This window comes from Plecotus auritus (assembly GCF_963455305.1).
Source record: "Plecotus auritus genome assembly, chromosome: 5".
Taxonomy (NCBI): Eukaryota; Metazoa; Chordata; class Mammalia; order Chiroptera; family Vespertilionidae; genus Plecotus; species Plecotus auritus.
In genome coordinates this window covers 122546795-122569598 of record NC_137776.1, presented here as the reverse complement: position 1 = coordinate 122569598, position 22804 = coordinate 122546795, and the positions used below count along the sequence as shown (strand labels likewise).

General features: G+C 41.9%; 1 protein-coding gene across 20 annotated transcripts in view; it reads right to left on the bottom strand.

Moving 5' to 3' along the window:
• SLC24A2 (solute carrier family 24 member 2) overlaps positions 1-22420 on the bottom strand; it is a 235309-nt gene extending 212889 nt beyond the window's left edge. For 11 of the 20 annotated variants that reach the window (XM_080670171.1, XM_080670173.1, XM_080670158.1 and 8 more), the window contains exons 1-2: positions 22072-22250; positions 19122-20206 (exon numbers count right to left, since the gene is read on the bottom strand). In XM_080670171.1, the coding sequence (XP_080526297.1) occupies positions 19122-20051 (930 nt within the window). In that variant the 5' untranslated portion in view covers positions 20052-20206; positions 22072-22250. Of the gene's footprint in view, positions 1-19121; positions 20207-20700; positions 20817-21473; positions 21770-22071 lie in introns of those variants that run through there. The other 9 variants (XM_080670170.1, XM_080670174.1, XM_080670160.1 and 6 more) reach the window with 7 other exon arrangements.
• Between the last annotated feature and the right edge of the window lie 384 nt (positions 22421-22804).

Genomic DNA, 22804 nt, shown 5'->3' with positions numbered 1-22804 from the left:
GTCCAAACATGCTGTCGCAAAAGGAACGATTACATTCTTTTTATGGCTGAGTAGTATTCCATTACATAAATGTACCACTCACCTACTGATGGGTATATCGGCTGCTTTCGAACCTTAAACTTAAACCCAAAATTGAACTTCCCCTTGAAACCTTCTCCTTTTGATGTCTTCTCCATCTCAATTAATGGCAATTCCACTCTTTCAGTTATTCAAGCCAAAAATCTTGGTATCGTTCTTGATTTCTCTCTCTTTTTTCTCACCCTGAATCTAATGTATCAGCCAATGGTGTTAATGCTCTACTTTCAAGATCTGTCCAGCATTTGATCTTTTCTCACTGCTTCCTGGCCAGGCCACCATCATCACTCACCTGAATCTTGGCACCAGTGACGTGAACATGTAGGTCACCCTTCTCCCACCCTACATTCTGTCTCAACAGTTCCATTAGCTCTAGCACAAGGCACAGTGGACATGATTCAGACTTTCTCAACCTTTCTATGGATATTATCATCATTAATTACTCTACCACTTTCATGCTCATAGGTGCCAGGAGAAGGCAAAGTACTCTGTTTGGAACCTACAGTTATCCCAGACAGATATATTTACACATGGTTTTATAGTTCTGATTCTCATTGCCTTTGGTTGTCTTATTGATGTAATCTGCAGGGCTGCAACGTATGCCTTGCATGTCTGCACTGTCCAGAGGTATATGACTGAGGGTGTTCCACGCCAAGCTGTGACTCCTGGAGGCACTCTGTTTGCTTACCCAGAGGAGATGGCACCTTTCTCTTTGCACAAATAGGTCTTCTGCTCATCATGTTTTGCATGAATTGGGTTCTCTACACTTGGAAGGTGTGTGCCTCTTCCAATTGGTCTGCTCAAACCAGGAAGCCTTTCAAAATCTGCTTAAAGACAGTGAGTAGGCCAAGAGCGGGTCTGGCTATAAGTGTGCACATAAGAATCCCCCCTGAGTTAGCAGTTTACCATCCTCCTCCCCATAACACCATGTGGGCTGCTTCTAGTTTCTTTGTGAGCTTAGAAACCAGGCAACCTAACTTATTTGAATTTTGTACATGGTAAAAGTAAACAGAGTTTTATAAAGACTCTCAAAACGCTGTTGTATGATTAAGTGCCTGCGATTTAGAACATTAATCTTCTAGTATCTATTTGGCTGCTCCAAAGTCCTTGTGGCTTTGGATCTTGGTTCTGTCTTGGACATCTGGGTACAGTACTTACAGACAAATGCAAGTTGGTGCGATTACAATCATATACAAGTATAGATTGCCAGAAAGTGCTCTATTAATCTCTTACGATGACTACATGAATATTTTTTCAGGATATTTACATTAGAGCAATCCTTTCTGTAAAGACAATTTACTTAAACCCTACAATAAAAATGTGTTTGAAATCATTCTAATCCTATTTCCTAATATTCTCATTCAGCCTTTGCCACTGTCTCTTAGTGTCTGCAGTTTCATTCTAACGTGGGCTCAGATAGTGATCCATTCCTATCACCTCATTAATTATCACACTATCCCACGAGATGAAGGAAAAGCCATCTGCTCCCATTTCTTTATGTAGAAAATTGGGGACAGATAAACACATATATAACTCATGAGATACTGGAGCATTTAATGAGGCAGTAGGAACATAAAAACATTTTTAAATAGGTGTGTAGAAACTAAAATGTAACAATGACCATCCAGTGAATCCATAAGTTTCTTGGACAAGCAATTCCCCACACCTCCCTGCCCCCGCCCTGGACTAGTTAGGTGTAGGTTAGAAGGAGAAGAAAGCAATTCACAGCACATCACAAAATACTAAATTTTTTTAAAGATGGTTAAAAATCTCTTTAAACCTCTATAACCCAACTCTAGAACTCTAAACATTTTAATGGGAAGCCCCATGCTCATAATATTTTTAAAACAACATATTCAATTACAGAAGATTTGTCCTGTGATCCACATTTGTAAGAAACTGAACTGAAATGGTGGTATGGTGCTCTAAGTACTGTTTTACTAAAAATAATGAACTGAAAGGATGTACTGGGGCTGCTGAGAAGAAGGAAGCATCGCTCAGTGGTGGCGTGCAGCGGAGATGCCGATCCAAGGTGACTATGTACTGAACGTCACTGGCAATACCACGTTCCCAGGGCACAGTGAAGTGAGATAGGGTTGGATTAATTTTTAGCACAGTTTATGATTATCCACCAGTGCAGCATGTGGAGATATTTCCAGGACATCCAAATTTTTCCTCCTGAAGCACAACACTATCTTGTCCTGTTCTATTTATTTTCCTTAAGTGTGTGTGACTTGCAGAGCACTAATGTGCCAAAACATATGTTTCCTAAGCCTGTTATCACATCTCACCTTCACTTACGACTTTCAAGGTCAGAGCTATTTGTGGCTATCCACTTAATTGGTCTTAAAATAAAAGGCAGCAGAAAACAGCTGATTTGTCATGGCCCTTCAAAGGAAGCATCAAAAGAGCAGCCTGGCACATCTGAACCATTTAAAATAAATCAGCCTCTTGTCCAGGGCCACAGCGCTGCGTCCACCATGCCACCAGTGACTGTGCAGCTGAAGCAAGCTAGAAGCGCGGGAGAGGATATTTCCTGAGTGCCCAGGAAACCACTGGAACTTGAATCAATTGTGCATTTTTTGTACAAAACGTGATTGCTTGGATAAGCTCTCTTTACCCTGGGAGTGTGCTCATTAATCAGGTGTGTGCAATGACTGTTCACGCTAGACAATGACGAAGTAGATCATTACTGGTATTATTATTTACTGTATATAGCTCCACTTACGAAGCTTTGTTCAAGATGGATGCAAATGTTCTCAGGGCCTGGCGTGGGAGCAGCTACATTGAGGGAGAGAGGTGGGTGGGCAGGAGTGGCCCACAACCAAGATGTGTAAAGCTAAGTGCCAAGGTCCAGGCAGCAAAATGGGCAAAGTTCACATCTGGAAGTGATCTGGCTTCTATTATGGAAAGCCCTTAGCTGTCCTGACCCCCATACTTGCATCCTGAGAGGATTAGAGAATTTCTAATGACTCCTATTTCTTAAATCAGAAATTTGTTGCCTGCAATTTGACTTGAATACATAAGCCATGCATCTTATGACTGATTCAGGCCCAGACTTTTTATTTTGAACACTCATTACCACCATTATCAACATATTTTTTAAAAATTGATTTTAGAGAAGGGAGGAAGAAAGGAGAATGGGAAGGGAGAAAAGTGGGGAGAAGGGGGAGAGACAGACAGACATCGATGTGAACAGACAGACAGACAGACATTGATGCGAAAGAGATACATCAACTGGTTGCCTCCTGTACGCACCCCGACCAGGGATTGAACCCACAACATAGGTATGTGCTCTGACTGAGAATCGAACCCGCCACCTTCTAGTGCACAGGACAATACTCCAACCAACTGAGCCACACAGGCTAGGGCCAATATCAACATCTTGAAGTCCCTTTGCCCTTTTACCCATGAACCAAGCACCAAACACTGCAAATGGGACTGGTTAGTCCCTGAGTCAAGAGTATGATTGAACCCAAGGCAGGAAACACAGAAGCTTGCAAACCAACATTAAGGCACAACCACGAGTGAATGGAGGCATGACAAACTAAGATTAAATATTGATGATGTATGTAAGAAAAGAGCAAGTACATTTATAGGGCAGTGACAGGGGGGCCCCAGAGAATTTCATGGTTGAGTGAGGTTCAGTTTCATAGATAGGGAAATTGCTTCTCTCTTAATCCTGTATAAGAACAGCAGAAAGCAGGTTCAAGTCCAAACACCGAGGATTAGTCTGTTAGTTAGGGATTAGTGGGGAAACTGTACCTTCATATGGCTGTATGGGAGGCATAGACAGGCAGTGAGGCAGGAGAAAAACAAGCCAGAGGTGACACAGGACCAGGGAGAGCAGGCTAGTGGCACAGGCAAGGGACTCATGAGGACAAGCGACCAGGAGTAGAGCAGCTTTGGGTGGGTGGCTGGGCTCATCCTCTGTTAAGCACTTTTCTTGAGCAATCTCATTAAAATTCATAGCCTCTCCATGAGGGAAATTCTATTATTTTTTCTTAATTTATAAACAAGCAAACATAAGCCCAGAGAGGTTAAGTAACTTGCCCAAGATCACATAGGGAGGAGGGTCACACTCTAGCCCAGGCTTAAATAACAATTCCATTGTGTTACATCTCAACCATCATACTCCTTCTTAGAAAGTTAAATCACAGGTTCTTGGAACGTACCAATGCTCAGTGCCTATCAACATCTATTTGATTGCTATCAGGTAGCAGGTAAAATGAAGTGGACTCAGCCTACATGAGTGGTTAGGGCAACAGATGACAGGTTAAGTGGGAGGAATAGAGCTGCTTGGGGTAAAACCTGTATTTCTACCAGCATGCCCAGCTCAGTGTCCATCAAGCAGTAAAAGAGAAAGCAGGTTACAGAGCACCAGAAACTCACTTGGCCCTTTCCAAGAAGGTCCTACAGATGGGTAAGAAGCCCTCAGAGCCCCTCCAAAGAAAGTATCCCCTTTAACTGGAAAAGAACTCTGAAGGAGGCAAGTTCCGGGCTTTCTTACCTGACCACCACTTTTATTGCCTAGTCCAGTGGTCGGCAAACTCATTAGTCAACAGAGCCAAATATCAACAGTACAACGATTGAAATTTCTTTTGAGAGCCAAATTTTTTAAACTTAAACTTCTTCTAACGCCACTTCTTCAAAATAGACTCGCCCAGGCCATGGTATTTTGTGGAAGAGCCACACTCAAGGGGCCAAAGAGCCGCATGTGGCTCGCGAGCCGCAGTTTGCTGACCACGGGCCTAGTTCATAATACAGACATATACTTGTTTCTTTCCCATTAACAGAGAAGCACAGAGTTATTGGAGCTGGAGGGGGGATATCCTGAAGCTAAACTAGCCCCTTCATTTATAAAGAGAGGACACTTTGGGCAAAGTGTTTAGACCAGGTTTAGACAGCCAGTGTGGGGGATGAAAGGGACTCATCTCCTCAGGCCTGGTTCCTGCAATGCAGGACTCCAAGGACATCCTTTAGAGCTGTAGACATGGCATTAACATGACTGGTGCCCAGACCCTCTCCAAACACACCAGCTTTTCTAGCACAAGAACCGTGTGTGTATCCCTTGGTTTACAAATTCAATCTGTCATAAAAAGGAAACCAACGTAATTGAAATGCAGCTTCTGTCTTCTCGCCAAGGTTCTGCTTCTCTCTGATTTCATACCTCCCTGTTTCATCTACATTTCTTTTCCACCTGATGACAAGCTTATCAGGAACCAAGGATGAGGTTCAGGGAGCATATCATGCTTCGATCTGCACCTTCCTTACTCTGCAATCAATCTGTGTCACAGCCAGAGAGCAAGACATGGCTTGGAAGGTGTTGGCATCTGAGGACTCGCAGAAATCTACACTGGCCGGTTACCTAACTGGTCATAGATGTAGTGAGCACTTGGGAAGGAAGTCTAAATAATCTAGTATAAAAGGGAGAAGTGGAGGGTAAGAAGAAGGCCACCACCAGCCCAAAGGTCACCTCCGTTGAATGAAGAAGAGGCACCCCTTCCCCTGGGCAGCCACAGTCCCCCCCAAACCACATAGCTTGTCCAGCAGAGTAATGCCTGCATTTCTGACCCTATTCATCCCTTGATCAGACAAACAACTAGTAAACTAGCACAGGCTTACAGGACAGCTCTGGTAAGAGGAAGAAGAGAAAAAAGAAATCTCAACATGGTATTAAAAAATGTATCTCAGGTCACAATTCATTGGTGGGTCAAGAAATTACTTTAGAGGGTTGAAACTAGTATTCTTTTTTTAATCCTCACCCATCAACATGTTTTTATTTCTTCTTAGAGAGAGAGGAAGGGAAAGAGAGAGAGAAACATCTATCAGTTGCCTCCCATACATGCCTAAACTGGGGATCCAACCTTTAACCTAAGTATATGCCATGAGCAGGAATCAAACCCTGAACTTTTTGGATTACGGGATGACACTCCAACCAACTGAGCCACCCAGCCAGGGTGAAACTAGTTTTCTTAATAGAATAGAAAATATAAGACATAAGAATTAGACTTTATTTTTATACATATATGTAAACATGTGCATATCTGTGTGCATGTATGTGCATGTATATACTGGGTTGGGATGTAAAATATATTTCTTAGTGGGGGTCATGGTAAAAACATATTTGAGAGCCACTGACTTAACAGAGCCCAACATGAAACGTCAATCTAATTTGGAGGTTTGTGTTGTCTTTATTCCCCATTGTCCAGTGAGAAGCACTGAGGGAACAAGCATGCATTTAGGAGTCAGACGGACCCAAGTTCAAATGGAGTGTAACATGACTAAATTTGGACCTTAGGCAATCATTTGTTTCCTTATGCTCAGATTCCTGGTGTGATATATAATTCAGAGTGCGGTGTAGTAAGGACCTGGTGTTAAGTACATGCATGGTTTCCAGATCCCTTTCTTCTCGCAGCCCAGGGAAGAACCTGCAGCTGCCAAGTGGGGTTTTCACTGCCTGAAGCCACAGATGCAGTAAACTTATATGACTTTCTCCCATGCAAGTTGTTCTGTCTGGAAGAGCTACTCCCACAGCATGCTTAAGCCAGAATTATTGCTTGGCCAAGCCAGTAAATCATTTGCATGAAAACATTCCATGTAAGCCAGTTTAGAAAAAGAGCTCAGTAATATGAGTATGGTTAGAATCTGGCCTTTTGTTTTAGGTGAATATATTAGGTTATTACTTTGACATAGTAAGGATTAGAACTTCTCAGGACAGAAATGACAAGCTGAAAGCAATCTTTCAGGTCATCCAGGTCAAATCTCCCATTTTTCAGATGAGAAAACAGAGGCCTAGTAAATACAGGATCTTCCAAGGTCACATGCTGTGGGATACAACCAGTCCCATGAACCTCGTTTCCCAACTACTGGTCACAAGTCCTCCTCCTTCAGAAAAATTCATCCTTTAAAACATAAACTGCAAAACCTCCTGGCTTTGGTTAGATGGAAATGTGGGGAGGGTGACAGCTAAGGTTAGGGACTCTCAGTATATATTTGTAAGAGATCTGATCCATCACAGCAAACTTTTAAGATGATACAAAGGAAACATAAGAAATTGACAATCTACATAAGATAAATTTGAATCTCCATACTTAATTTCCCAATTAATCAAAGAAATCCAAGTTAAAACAATGAATTGCTATTTCACATATAAAATGTTGCAATATAGCACAAACTTAAAAAAACTCATAAGCTGATTCAGAATTTCTGCTTCTCTAAAATCCTCAATTCAGGAGAAACCAAGATGGCGGCATAGGTAAACACCTAAACTGCTGCCTCGCACAACAATTTCAAAACTACAACTAAAGGACAAAACGGACATTGTCCAGAACCACAGGAAGGCTGGCTGAGTGGAAATTCTAAAACTGGAAGGAAAGAGAAAAGCACACTGAGACTCAGAGGAACTGTGGAAGGCAGAGGTACCGAGGCACGCGTGTGCGCGCACACAGAGAGGGCTGGCAACTGAGTACGCGGCTGGCTTTCTCAACCGGGAGGGAGACAAAAGCTCCTGACGGCTGTGAACTCCAGTTCCGGGCGAGACTCTGGGGACCCAGACTCTTTCAGGGAGAAACTGGACTGTCTGGCAGCGGGCGGAACTCAAAGGCGGCTTTCTCTCAGAGGTGCTTGCAGTGATTACCTTGAGACACTGAGTCCCAGGGGCCTCTTAGGGCAGGGCTGACAGGAAAACAATGCTGTCTGCTCCACCCTGAGACTCTGCCCCATCCAAGCTGAGCACAGAGGCTTTTGCAAGTCTTGTCTCACAAGGGTGACTCCAGCACAGAAGTTCTCCCAGCATAGACACAGCTGATCCGCACAGCCAGCTGGCCTGGAGGTCAATTCCTCCCAGTGATATCAACAACAATCAAGGCTTAACTACAACAAGACTGTGCACACAGCCCACAAAGGGGTGCACCAAGAGTGTCTGCCTCAGGTAACTGGGGAGGCTGAACCACTGGGCCCTATAGGACACCTAGCACACAAAGCCACTCTATCAACTCAGGGAAGCAGCCAAAATGCGGAGACAAAGAAACAGGTCACAAATGAAAGAAATGGAGGAAAGCAAACGACTGGATATAGAGTTCAAAACTACGGCTATAAGGTTTTTCAAGAATTTTCTAGAAAAGGCCAATAAATTTAGCGAGACCCTCAAGGATATGAAAAAGGACCAACTAGAAATTAAGTATACACTGACTGAAATAAAAAATAATATACAGAGACCCAACATCAGACTAGAGGATCGCAAGAATCAAGTCAAAGATTTGAAATACAAAGAAGCAAAAAAACACCCAACTGGAAAAGCAAAAAGAAAAAAGAATCCAAAAAGTTGAAGACAGTGTAAGGAACCTCTGGGACAACTTCAAGCATACCAACATCCAAATTATGGGGGTGCCAGAAGAAGAGAGAGAGCAAGATACTGAAAACCTATTGGAAGAAATAATGACAGAAAACTTCCCCCACCTGGTGAAAGAAATAGACTTACAAGTCCAGGAAGCGCAGAGAACCCCAAACAAAAGAAATCCAAAGAGGACCACACCAAGACACATCATAATTAAAATGCCAAGAGCAAAAGACAAAGAGAGAATATGAAAGCAGCAAGAGAAAAACAGTTAACTACAAGGGAGCACCCATATGACGGTCAGCTGATTTCTCAACAGAAACTATGCAGGCCAGACGGGAGTGGCAAGAAATATTCAAAGTGATGAATAGCAAGAACCTACAACCAAGATTACTCTACCCAGCAAAGCTATCATTCAGAATTGAAGGGCAGATAAAGAGCTTCACAGATAAGAAAAAGCTGAAGGAGTTCATCACCACCAAACCAGTACTATATGAAATGCTGAAAGGTATTCTTTAAGAAGAGGAAGAAGAAGAAAAAGGTAAAGATAAAAATTATGAACAACAAATACATATCTATCAACAAGTGAATCTAAAAATCAAGTGAATAAAAAATCTAATGAACATAATAAACTGGTGAATATAATAGAATCAGGGGCATAGAAAGGGAGTGGACTGATAATTCTCAGGGGGAAAGGGGTGTGGGGGTTGTGGGAAGAGACTGGACAAAAATCATATACCTATAGATGAGGACAGTGTGGGGGGAGGGGTAAGGTCAGAGGGTGGGGTGGGAACCAGGTGGAGGGGAGCTATGGGGGGAAAAAAGAGGAACAACTGTAATAATCTGAACAATAAAGATTTATTAAAAAATAAAAAAATTAAAATCATCAATTCATGTTTAAGGCTCATAGTTGTAGCATTTTTTTAGTACTTATATGTCACAGTAATTTACAACATGAAAATGACTTTCCAGCTTATGATAACGCTGAACAGTGAATAACATTTTAGAACATTTAATGACATGAGGAAATGCTCATAATAAGCTGAGTTAAAACACTATTAAAATGTTATTACCCTTAATTTAAAGTTTTGGATATCCAATATTATTCCAATTTATTTAAATATATAGGGATATATGTAAATGCGTGTGTGTGTGTGTAAGAAAAAGCAAAATCTGGAAGACTACATGTAAAAATGTTCAAGGTTACTTTTGGATGGTACAATGGAGAGATTATATATTATTTTAAATGTTCTTTTTATATTTTATATTGGTCTATTTTTGTAATCTTATACAATAGATATATTAGTATTTGGTAAAAATATTATTTAAAAGGCAAATTTAAAATGGACCCATGTGACTTACTATTAGAATTGCCTATTAGATTTTATTTGAATCAAAATTTGTTGTTGGCAGGAGCAGGTGGTGTTAAACATTCTGAAAGAATACAATTAAAATTCCCTATCAGTTTCATTGTTATATGCATTATCTTTTTATAAATCTAGTCTAAAACATACATTTCTGGCAATATGAGGGATTAAATATTCAGGGAAACCTTTATATCTAAACATGCTGGACATTATATTTTATATATGTTGTTAAATTAACCAAATATGTTAATGAGGAATGAGGAATTTCTTAGGATAGAACCCAGAACACCAAGTAAACACAAGCACTGCTTTGCCTTCAAGGTGTTTACCATTCCACAGTTGCCTGTTCTAGGTCTTAGAAGCTATAAACATAAGGCCCAAACAGCCACATTCCTTCCTAATTAGCTGGAAATCCTGAAGGGATGACACTTTTTGAGGTGAACAAGGAAAAATAATGCCTACCAAAGGAAGATAGCAAGATGTGCCTAGTTTGGTGTTGGTTTTTGAGTGGCATTGAAGAAAAAAAGTCTCCTTTAAGAATTTCTAATGTGTGTGTGTGTGTGTGTGTGTGTGAGAGAGAGAGAGAGAGAGAGAGAGAGAGAGAGAGAGAGAGAGAGCGCGCCTCAATTCACACTACCTGGATAGAAAAAAGTAATACATTTAAGTTAGAATGTTTCCAGGTTTGTTGTACTCCCAGATGCTTGAGGAAAGAAAAATACAATCCTCTCTGGAGGAATACACTTAAAACTCAGGCCTCAACGACTTCCCACAGGTAAAGTTCTAAGGAGTATGCATTCAAAATTTCATAAAAGAATCACTAAATAAGAACGCAACCTTACAAACTGAGAATCAGTAAATAACAAAACTAGACCTGCAATGATATTGACATTGGAAATATCAATGATGAAACAGAAATATATTTAACATGGGTAGACAAATAAAAGAAGACATGAAAGAAAAAGAAACAATGAAAATCAACCAGACTGATTGAAAAAGAGCTATAAAAACTTCTAGAAATGAGAAATATAATAATTAATCATAGAAACTAAACAATGAGTTTTAGAACAGATTAGACAAAATTGAAGAGAAAATTAGAAACTAGAAGGCAGTTATGAAGAAATGACCACAGTGAGGAACACAGATTTAAAAGAAAAATATGGATTGTAGGGAAAACCAAGATGGCGGCATAGGTAAACACCTAAACTGCTGCCTCGCACAACAATTTCAAAACTACAACTAAAAGACAGAACGGACACCATCCAGAACCACAGGAAAGCAGGCTGAGTGAAAATTCTACAACTAGAAGGAAGGAGAAAAGCTCACAGAGAATTGGAGGTACGGCAAAGGGGCTTTGTGCGCGCAGAGAGGAAGGGCGGCTGAGAGCTTGGCTGACTTCCTCTGGCGGAAGGGGGAAGGAAGCCTCGGACCGCGAGCTGGGAAAGGCAGAAGTCTGAAGGCGCACACGGGCCAATGCGCACAAAGGCTGCGGAGGTAGCCATAGGCTTTCCCTAGTGAAAGGGAGTCAGAGGATCCTGACTGAGCCCCAGTTCTGACTGCAGTGAACCCCGGTTCCAGGCGAGCCCCTGGGGACCCACGCTCTTGTAGGGGGAGTCTGGACTCTCGGGCGGAGACTCAGGAGCCGGGGAAGGCGGAGGACTGAAAGTGCGCACACGCGCGCGCGCCAGTGCGCACAAAAGCTGCGGAAGTTGCCACAGGCTTTCCCTAGTGGAGGGGAGTCAGAGGATTCTGACTGCACCGAGCCCCAGTTCTGACTGCAGTGAACCCCAGTTCCAGGCGAGCCCCTGGGGACCCACGATCTTGTGGGGGGAGTTTGGACTCTCAGGCGGAGACTCGAGCTGGGGAAGGCGGAGGACTGAAAGCGCACATGCGCGCAGGGGCGGGGCTGACAGGAAGCCAAGACTGAGACTCCACCCCATCCAAGCTGAGCAAAGAGGCTATTGCAATTTGGCAAGTCTAATCTTATAAGGCTGTCTCCAGCACCGGGCTTCTCCCAGCATAGACACAGCTGATCCTTACAGCCAACTGGCCCGGAGGTCAATTCTTCCCAGTGATACCAACAACAATAAAGACTTAATTACAACAAGGCTGTACACACAGTCCACAAAGGGGTGCACCAAGAGTGTCCACCTCAGGTTAACTGGGGAAGCAGACCCACTGGGCCATATTGGAAACCTAGCACAAATATCTACCTTATCAACTCAGGGATTCAGTGAAAATGCGGGGTCAAAGAATCAGATCACAAACGAAAGAAATGGAGGAAAACAAACGACTGGATATAGAATTCAAAACCACCGTTATAAGACTTTTTAAGAATATCCTAGAAAAGGCCGATAAATATAACGAGACCCTCGAAGATATGAAAAAGGACCAACTAGAAATTAAACATACACTGACTGAAATAAAAAATATTATACAGAGACCCAGAAACAGAATAGAGGAACACAAGAATCAAGTCAAAGAATTGAAATACAAAGAAGCAAAAAACACTCAACCGAAAAAGCAAAAAGCAAAAAAAAAAAAAATCCAAAAAGTTGAAGATAATGTAAGAAGACTCTGGGACAACTTCAAGTGTACCAACATCAGAATTATGGGGGTGCCAGAAGAAGAGAGAGAGCAAGATACTGAAAACCTATTTGAAGAAATAATGACCGAAAACTTCCCCCACCTGGTGAAAGAAATAGACTTACAAGTCCAGGAAGCCCACAGAACCCCAAACAAAAGGAATCCAAAGAGGACCACACCAAGACACATCATAATTAAAATGCCAAGAGCAAAAGACAAAGAGAGAATATTAAAAGCAGCAAGAGAAAAACAGTTAATTACCTACAAGGGAGCACCCATACGACTGTCAGCTGACTTCTCAACAGAAACTATGCAGGCCAGACGGGAGTGGCAAGAAATTTTCAATGTGATGAATAGCAAGAACCTACAACCAAGATTACTCTACCCAGCAAAGCTATCATTCAGAATTGAAGGGCAGATAAAGAGCTTCACAGATAAGAAAAAGCTGAAGGAGTTCATCACCACCAAACCAGTACTATATGAAATGCTGAAAGGTATTCTTAAAGAAGAGGAAGAAGAAAAAAGTAAAGAGAAAAAATTATGAACAACAAATACATATCTATCAACAAGCCAACCTAAAAATCAAGTGAATTAAAAACCTGAGGAGCAGAATAATCTGGTGAATATAATAGAATCAGGGGCATAGAAAGGGAGTGGGCTGATAATTCTCAGGGGGAAAGGGGTATGGGGGGGGTTCATGAAGAGAATGGACAAAAATCATACACCTATGGATGAGGACAGTGGGGGGGAGGTAAGGGCAGAAGGTGGGGTGGGAAAGGGGTGGAGGGGAGCTATGGGGGGGAAAAGGAGAAATAATTGTAATAATCTGAATAAAGATTTATTTAAAAAAAAAAATAAAAAAATAAAATAAAAGAAAAATATGAGTAGTTAAAAAACATCGGTAGAGATGGTATATCTAATCAGAATTCTAGATTATAAGAAGAGGCAGAGGCAAAATTGGTGAAAGATACTAATCCTCAAATTCGGAAAGTCTAATGAATCACAAATGGGATAAATAAGTGAGAAAATACACAACTGTCCCAGCATAAGGAAAATTATGAATACCGAAAACAAAGAAGAAATCTTAAAAGCAGTCAAAGAGAAAAGACAGATTTCTTACACCAAAAGCAGTCTTTTGAACAGCAAAATTGGAAATCAGTGATATATTATTTTCAAAATGGGCTGAAAAAATAATTTTCTACCCATCAAAACTGTCTTTCAAGAACAAAAATAAAATACATCTCTAAGCAATAAAAATCAGGAGCATTCACCTTAACAGATTCGTGCTAAAGAAATTTATAAAGAATATAAGTCGGTAGAGGAAAAAAACTCATAGGAGAATAGTCTGACATGAAAAAGGGAATGAGGAGGGGAAAGCTAGTAAAAATGTGGGTAAATACAAAAACATTGATGGCATAAAGACAATGTCTAATTTGTAGGTTTAAAAGTGAAGATTATACCTCAATAAAACTATAAAACATCAAGGTAGAACTTAAATCATGCACTTCAAGTCTTATATAATGGGGAAAGGTGATTGGATTAAGATGTTCTAAGATCTTAGGCTGTTTAGCAGGAATATAAAGATCTTTACATTATATTATATTGAACTAAATATACATGTTAAAACTCAGGGTAAACACTAAAAAAAATAGGAATAGGGTATATAAATTCCAAACTATTAATGGGAAAAAAGATATAGAAAAAAATCAATCCAAAACAAAAGGCAAGGAAAAATTATAAAATGAAACAGAACGATCAGAACAAATACAAAGTATAAAATACCATGTAGAAAATAATCTAAATGTAAAAGTAATCACAGTAATGTAAATAAACTAAACTTTCCAGTTAAAAGATAAGGATTATGAAACTGAATTAAACAAAATGCCATATATTCTGTTCAGTAGGGACTTACCTAAAACAAAAGAAGGTTGATAGTAAAAGGATGAAAAACAAAACCAATCAAATCCACACTGTAGATATACTTGCCTCCTCAATAGCCAGAGAGCAGCTTAATATAACAACCTTGTTAAAGTTAAAATACAAATTATCTGATTCTACCAAAAAAAAAAAAGGAAAGGAAAGAAAGGGAGGTTAAAGAGGAGACGGGAGATAAAGGGACAAAGGAGAGAGGGAGAAGAGGAAGGGAGAAAGGGAGGTTGGGGGTAACGTCTCCTCTGAACATTGTTGGGAAGATTCACAAAGTTGAGGTAGTCTCTTGCTGAAGAAACCAGAGTAGTAAGGGTAACACCAGAGTAGCAAGGGGGGCAGTGCACTGAAGTCCACTGGGCTTTGTGGGTCCCTCCAAATGCCTTGTTCATTCTTTAAATCACATGCAGTAACTGAAGGGCTTACTTTCAATATGAGCAGGGGAAAACAACACAAGGAGAATGGTGCCACTCTGACCCCCAGATAAGCACAGTAAATTCATAGGCATCTGGTCTGTTAAGAATTTTAATGCCCACATTTTCTTTTGAGAAGGACAGTTTCCAAGTTTGTGAAGTAATACTATCTTTTTACCTATTATACGGATGATCTTCCCTTCCCTTCCTTGGAATCTGTACAATTATTTTACTACTTTGTTTACTAGGCTTGGAGGGGACGCAAAGGTTGAGTTTTAAAATATATTCTGTGCATTAAGCAAACTCGGGACTATACATTTGTATTCATAATATTATTTATGGTTTATAAGAAATACTTCACTATATGAGAAATATAACATTTCATTTCTGATTTTCCCATGAACATTAATAACAATTTGAATTGCATAAATTCTGCTTACAAACAACTTTTCAGGAACACACAATCTGAATAAAGCAAGGCACACCTAAATTGCTAAGTAGCCTGTTCCTCAACTATCAGCTTTAAGCATCTTTATTTAGACCATTCCCTTCATTACAACTGGGCTGACTTGCTGTCAGATTACAGAGCCAAGTCTAAGAAGAAGTTAAATACCATGGACAGCTGCTTTCTAGGCCAATGACAGCCTAGCACCACAGCAGATCAACAGACCTCAGCAGCAGCCAGGCGCAGCAAACTGCTTCTAAAACCCTGGAAATCCACTGTGTCGCATCCTTCAGGATTCAAACTTCCTCCTAATCAGCTGTAGAGAGGTTTTTAGATGAGAATCTCAATCATTTATAAATAAAAATACCCTTAAAACAAAAATCTCTGCTTAGCATAGATCTTTCTAAACCCCATCTAATGGCCTACTTATTTCAAGCAAAATTCTACACAATAAAATTTTAGTATAACAAAGGCATTTGGAGGTCTCCTTGGAGTTTATGATAATATGTGGCCTGCATATATATATTCACTGTATGTGAACTAGGGCTTATAAATATTATAATACGACAAACAGTATTTGCCTCTAAACAATGGCTTGCTTAACTCAGTGATTCACTGGGGTGAATTCCAACCTTCAAAAAGTGTTTTGAGCCAAAACCGGTTTGGCTCAGTGGATAGAGCGTCGGCCTGCGGACTGAAAGGTCCCAGGTTCGATTCCGGTCAAGGGCACGTAACTTGGTTGCGGGCACATCCCCAGTGGGAGGTGTGCAGGAGGCAGCTGATCGATGTTTCTCTCTCATTGATGTTTCTGACTCTCTATCCCTCTTCCTTCCTCTCTGTAAAAAATCAATAAAATATATTTAAAAAAAAGTGTTTTGAAATTCTCCAATTTGAAATAATTTGTTCTGATTCTCTTTCCATTTAAGAACGAAAGATCAAAGGAAGAGAACGAACATTTACTGAACAACACACATTTGCCACGGACTATGGTAGCTGCTTAACATTCTTCATTTATTAATTTTCCAAACTTTATCAAGAAGGTACTATTATTTTCATTAGGAGGATCAGTGAGTTTACGTGACTTCTCTGAGATCACAGGGCTTATTACACACATGGGGTTAAACCCCTCCTTTTTTTTCCAGGACGTCAAAGCCTGGGGTACCTTTACCATGTTGTGACGCTACACAGCTTTTAAAAAAGGATAATATTATCACTAAAATAAATAATTACAAATAAAAACCACACGGGGTGGAGCAATTGAGATGAGAAACTATTACTTTAACTATGAAAAATGTGGCAGTTCACATTTTCCCATACTTCACAGTTGCCCCATGACATACGTCACCAATAATGGAACCAAATTAAGACTTTCAACTTGTCTATGAAGCAAGTCGTTCCAAAGATATTTCACTGACTAGAGGAGAGCAGAGCTGATGATTTTTTAGCCAGAACCTTTAATGATTTGTACAAGAATACATAAAATGTTTCCTCTACTTCCCCAAATTCCTATGCCCGTAATTGTGCGATAAGATAATACAGCGGCTTTGCATGAAGGCATGCTTAGTATTTTGCTTCCTAAGTTTACAAACAGCACATTCCTCTTTATGAAGACTCCACTGAGGGCCGGATTTTGGCTTAGGATCTTCCTTTTGAGTGTTCTGATGATGCTAGAAGCACTGGCTTCTGTAGGAAAGGTGGGGTGCACAGCCAGAAATCAACTTTGCCCATCCGAGGATTGTATGGCCACACCCAAGGACTCATCTGCCTTTGGGACACCTTATGTTTAGGGCCTCGGGAGCAAAATCTCCATAAGATTCTGAAATCAGGTGCTTGATAAAGACTAACTGCTGAGAACAAAATTTTTCAGCAATCATTCACTCAAAAGTGAAATTGACAAGGCAAAATTTCATGAAGGAAATCACACACCATTATGCACCATTTCACCTAAAAATGTATAACTGTGTTCTAGCATTTTTGATTCACCAAACAAACATTTTGCTTACCGAACAAGGCATAACTATGTTAAAAATTATGTTTCCATTATATTTATAGTTCGACTTAGTTTTTGAATACCAAAAGAAATAACACTAACTAAAAGGAATAAATTAAAGGTATTTGGTGCTAAAAGGAAAATAACACATGAACACACTTGGGGGGGGGGGGCGGGAATCAGAAACAGGAGTAATAGTCATAAATATCATCTTCTTCCTATTTTAATTAGATAAATCTGCAATCTCCAAAATAAAATATGCACACTATTAAGCATAGCGGAAAATTATGGAATTGAGTAACCACTATTAAGGAATGTGAGCCTAAGTTTCTGACTTTTAAATGACCATAAAAATGACATGACAGTCATCTAATATAGAAGGTAAAAATCCTGCTAGAGCTACTTTAATGAATGGCTTCTGACTGATTAAACATTGTCTATAAACGGTATTTTAAAAGTTATTCGCAAATGCATGAGACCAGCATCCTGCCCCAATCAGAATACAAAACCCCCTGCAATCTTCAATACACTACTGCATTGCCCTACAAATTCCTTTTTCATGAATGTCGCCAACATAACATTTTGCCAAGTTTGTATTTAAATTAATGAAGTTCCGCTATGGGGTAACAGGAAAAAAATGCTGAGCTCTCAAAAAGACATTTTACCCTTGATGTGCCAAGGATATTTATAAGACACCAAATCATTTCCTTGCCTCTAATATATATGCTTTTCCTTCAGTACTCTAGTTGCCATAAACACGTAAGTCTATTAACACAAACCACTCAAACTAGCAATCAGAGTCAAGGAAAGGGCTTGAGGGGTCAATCTTTTGGCTATAAAATTAGAGCAGGGAAAGGGGCTTCAGTAATGACTCTGTCCTACGCCCACAAGGATATATACTCATGTATCACATCTGACTGCTTATTTGCATGTATAGTGTGACGTGATTATTTTTACTGCAGTTTCTAACAACCATACACTGAGTGAAATATTAAAAAATGTAGTTCTCTTTTGCATATAACAAATAGAAATATTACTGGTATGTTTTTCTGCACTCTGCTCCCATTTCATGACTGCTACAAAAAAAAAAAAAAATGGATAGGTCATGGAACTTGACCATAAAGGAGTTATACTAAATTGATAAAATTTTTTTTTCTTTTCATGCTGAACAAAATATCTCACCCTCTACTCAACATCTGTTTTTTGCACACATGAGAATTTTCCCAGATGCTAGTATGAAGTCTGCATATGTATTTTGATTTTCTGTTTAAAATCACATTCAGAGACAACATTCCAAAGTGAGGATTTACATTTTTGCAGATCAATTTCTTCTAAGCTCTTTACCAATTTGCTCACCAGCTAAGTGGTAGGATGGCCACTACTGTCATTAAAAACCTTTCAAAGTTTACTATGAAAATATTTTGGGTCCTGTTTATCACGGTGTGCAAAATGTGCCATCGAGCTACAGAGGCAGACAGCAGGGCCTGCCAGTGACTCTCTGTAATGGATCCCAATCAGTCCCTGACCAAGTGATCTGGAGCATTACTGTGTGGATCAAGAATAGACATGACCCACTCTGATGACCAGTCCTGCTAGTTGCTAGGCTGTTGACTTAAAGAGATAGCTTTGGTGACACAAATTTATCATTAACTTCCCCATGAAAATTAAATTGTTCACAGAATCATTATACCTACTTGCAGGAAATAAGAGATAGATTATTTTGTTTGCTGAGTCTGCTCTGGGGTATTTATGTAACCTATATTTATGAGTGTTTTACTCTGAAGCAAACAGCTTGAGAACCTAGTAAAGAGTCACAAGAACATTTCCATATAATTTTTCTCACTGCCATGTTAGTCTGACTAGCAGAGAACTGCAGAAAGCAACCTATTATCCACTGCAGCCCCAAACACCATCACATTAAAAAATGGCAGATCTCAAAAACATAATAATTCTGAACATTCAATAAACAGCCACCACCACCAACCTTTGCTTGGGCCTCTGGTGCTGCCACCTTGACGACTTTATTGCGGCTTATCATTTGCTTCACCCATCTTTCTACCTGGACGTTGAATTTCATGAAGATCACATAGACAAAGTAAGCTGTTAAGAGAAGCAAGCTTTCCCACCACATGATGATGTTGTCCAGGAAAAATATGATCAGCATGATCAAGTCAATGATGTAGAAGGACACATCCCGGAAGAGTGGCCACCATGTCAGGTTCAAGATTTCTCTGGAAAACAGAGCGCACATGCCAATGACAAAGAGGATATTGAACACCGCTGAGCCCACAATCGTGCCTATGCCGACATTGCTATGAGCAATAAACACCCCTATGAGAGACGTGAAAAGTTCTGGGGCTGAGCCCCCAGCAGCCATAAAGGTGGCTCCGGCAACATCATCAGAGATGGCCAGTTTTTCAGTGATGACAGTCAAAGAAGGAACAAAGAACTCATCGCAGACAATGGCTAAGGCTATGAACATGTAGATCATTCCAATGACGTGGAGAAGGATGGCGCCTTTTCTTCGCTCCTCGAGGGAAAAGATGTCTCTTGGATAGTTCCCTTGGTCCTCATCTGTACTATTCTCAGATTTGCCTTCCTCAGAAAGAGGTGGCTGTGAAGTGTAATCCGGAATCTTGTCATTTAAATCTAAGAGAGTTCTCTGCCGGTAACTGTGTGCCACCCCAGGGCCCTTTGCACCACTGGCCTCTCCTGTGCTCTGTGTCTCTGTCTCAGAAAAGACACCAACTGAAAATGGGACCGCGCTGATGGCGACCAGGCCCATGAAAAGGCCTAAGATTCGAATGAACTTCAGTTTTTTCCTGACAGCATAATGTTTCCTACAGCCAGAAGGTGATGTCTCTGGACACTGTTTCTCAGGGAAAGTGAGGGTGGTGCTCTGGTGCAGATCCATCCCGGGTCTCCTGGTGGGCACGGTGGTCTTCCAATCGTAAACTCAACCAGACGGCTCTTTCATACTTTGCCTCACTTTATAGTCAACGGTGCTTGTGCGGCACTTCCACAGTCAGGGGTTCTTATGCTTCACAGGAAATACTTTAGACATTTATGCTTTAAGAAATAAAAACAAGGGTAAGTATATCATAAATATGTATTTTTTACAAACGAATTTTGTAGATTTAAGACAGTCCTATCCTATAGCTGTGTGAGTTACTTAACTCCTCTGTGCCTCAGTTACCCCATTTCAAAAACTAGGACAATGACAGCGCCTACCACCAAGGATTGCTTTGAGGATGAGTTAAAGCACATGAAGCATTAAGAACAGGATGTGGCACAGAGTAGGCACTTAGAATAATGTATATACAAACACAAGCATTTTGGTAAATACAATATTAGGTATAGACTATGTAGATGTGTATTAAGTATAAAAATTTTCTAGATGAAAATCTGTCCCACCCTAAATCCCGTAACAACATCCCAGTGCTACAAAGATACCACTTCTTTTAGAACTACCTATGTACTTGACAACCAACAACTGCTCACTGTTTTCTGTTAGCCCAATTATGTAATTCCAGATGCAGGCACACCTTTCGGATTTAACCTACCATTTGGAAAGGGTTGAGTGTTGGCGGAGGTAGCAATCTTTTCCTGAACGCATAAAGATCTCAGGATTTGATTTTTCATGAAAAGCTTCTCCTACATCAGATGCAGAGAGCGAGACCTTGAAAAATTTAAGTTTACAAAAGAATGTTCTAGCTACACGAACAAATTGTCTTCCCTCAACATCTAGACATTGTTGTCAGCTAAAGCTCACTTTAAAAACCAATCTCGAGTCATATTTGAAATAGACAACTTAGTAAATCAAACAACTCTTAACAAGAAGGCTATTTCAAGAGACCAAATGTGTACTTCATAAACAATATGCAAGTTGCAGCAATACCTCCATCCACAAAAGCTGCCCAAAATAGCCCCAGCACCGACTCATCTCGTCAGTTAGACATCCAAGCAGCTCTCATGCTCTAGCCCACAGAGGAGATGGGTAAAATATCCAGACACTGCCGCTGATATCTGAAGGTTCCTCTCTCCAACTTTCTTTAAAAACAGTCTCCCCTTCCCCCCTTCTCTCCCCGCGTCCCCCACATCAAAGATTTCACTTTAGGGACATTCTCAGAGATCATCTCAGGTGTGAAATAAGCTAATGAAACACACGCCAGTTAAACACTGAGATTAGCTGGAGCTCAGGTTTGCAGAGCAAGAGCACAAGTCAAACCAGGCGGAGATGCTGCTTATTTCTGAGATAAACCAAGCCCGTCACAGATTCCCGGCGGCTGGCAGATGTCTAGTCTATACTCTTAGCAGGAACGATAGAGCGACTCACAGCTCTCCGGGGATTGTCGCAGTCAGCGCTGAGCCCGCGACCGGCAGAGACCAACCCCACTCCCAGGGTGCACTGTCGGCCCCAGCTAGAGTCGGGCTCGACCTGCAAACCCACAGCTCCGCTCCAGGAGAGCGGCCTCCGCCGGCGAAGTGTGCCCCGAGCCACGCCCCAACTTTGCCTCGTGTGGTCCCGAACTTTCCCTGGTGGGTTAATAGGAGAATAAAACTAAAGGACAGGCTGTCCCATTAGCGAGCCAGGAGCTGAGCTGCAGCTTGGGGAGGCGCCTGGCCCACATCTCCCCGAATCGTTAGTGGTGGTGGGGGGCGGGGGAGAGAACACCCCTCGGTGCGCTCCCCACCCCAAGCCGGAAGCAAGGGAGGTAGGTGGGAGCACTGGAGGCTCGGAAACCGCGCCCGGAGCGGAGAGAGTTGGCTAACTCCTGGCGGGGCCTGGGGCTGCCACGTCCACCGCGGAGCCACCTGTGAGCCTGCGGCGGCGCAGCAACGGGGTGCGCACAACCGGGATTGGGAACAGCGACCAATGACCGAGGCAGCCACCAAGCCTGGCGGCTGGCAGAGGCTCGGTCTCGGGCACTCACCGGAATCGTGAGGGAGACGCGCACACGGCGGGGGTCCAGGCGCGGTCTGCGCTCCAGTCCACCGCTTCTCCAGCTCTTCACCGGCCCTCCACCTCTCTGCTCCGAGGCCCTGGCTCCGGCTTCGGATCGCACTCGCCGCCGCTCCCGCCGTCCGGGCTGGGTTCGGAAGGAGACTGAGCGCAGTGAGCCCCGCGCGCCGCCTCTGGTGCGGCCCGGCCCCTCCGGCCCCTCCCTCCCGGCTCTGCGCGGGGAGCGTGGCTGCGGCGCGCTCGGCTCCCGCGCGCTGGGCTCCACGCCTCCTGGAAGCAGAGGCGAAGCCGGCAGCCGTCTCTTAGGATTTCTCCGCAGTGGGAACCGGGGTCAGGATTTGCGGGCGAGCAAGGACAGAGGAGAAATCATACAGGTTGGGTCGCACCGGATTCCCAAAGCCTGAGCGTGCTGCCAACTTTGGTGTCATCTATGCCGGCACCTCCCCAGTTGTTTGCAGAAAGTGACAACAGTTACTATTTCTTTGGGAGGTGATGTAATGTGTAAAGGTGGAAAAGATGTTTGCGAGAAAGGCATGAAGGCCTCCTTGCTAGCTTTGAGAACCAACAGGGCTCCCATCCATGAGACCCACAGGCGACAACAACCTGAGAAACAGCTCTCCAGGCACTCACTTTGCACTGAGCCTCCGAAGGGCCCAGCAGAGGTGCCCGTAGAGGCTCAGAGTTTGTGCAGAGCAGACGCTTTG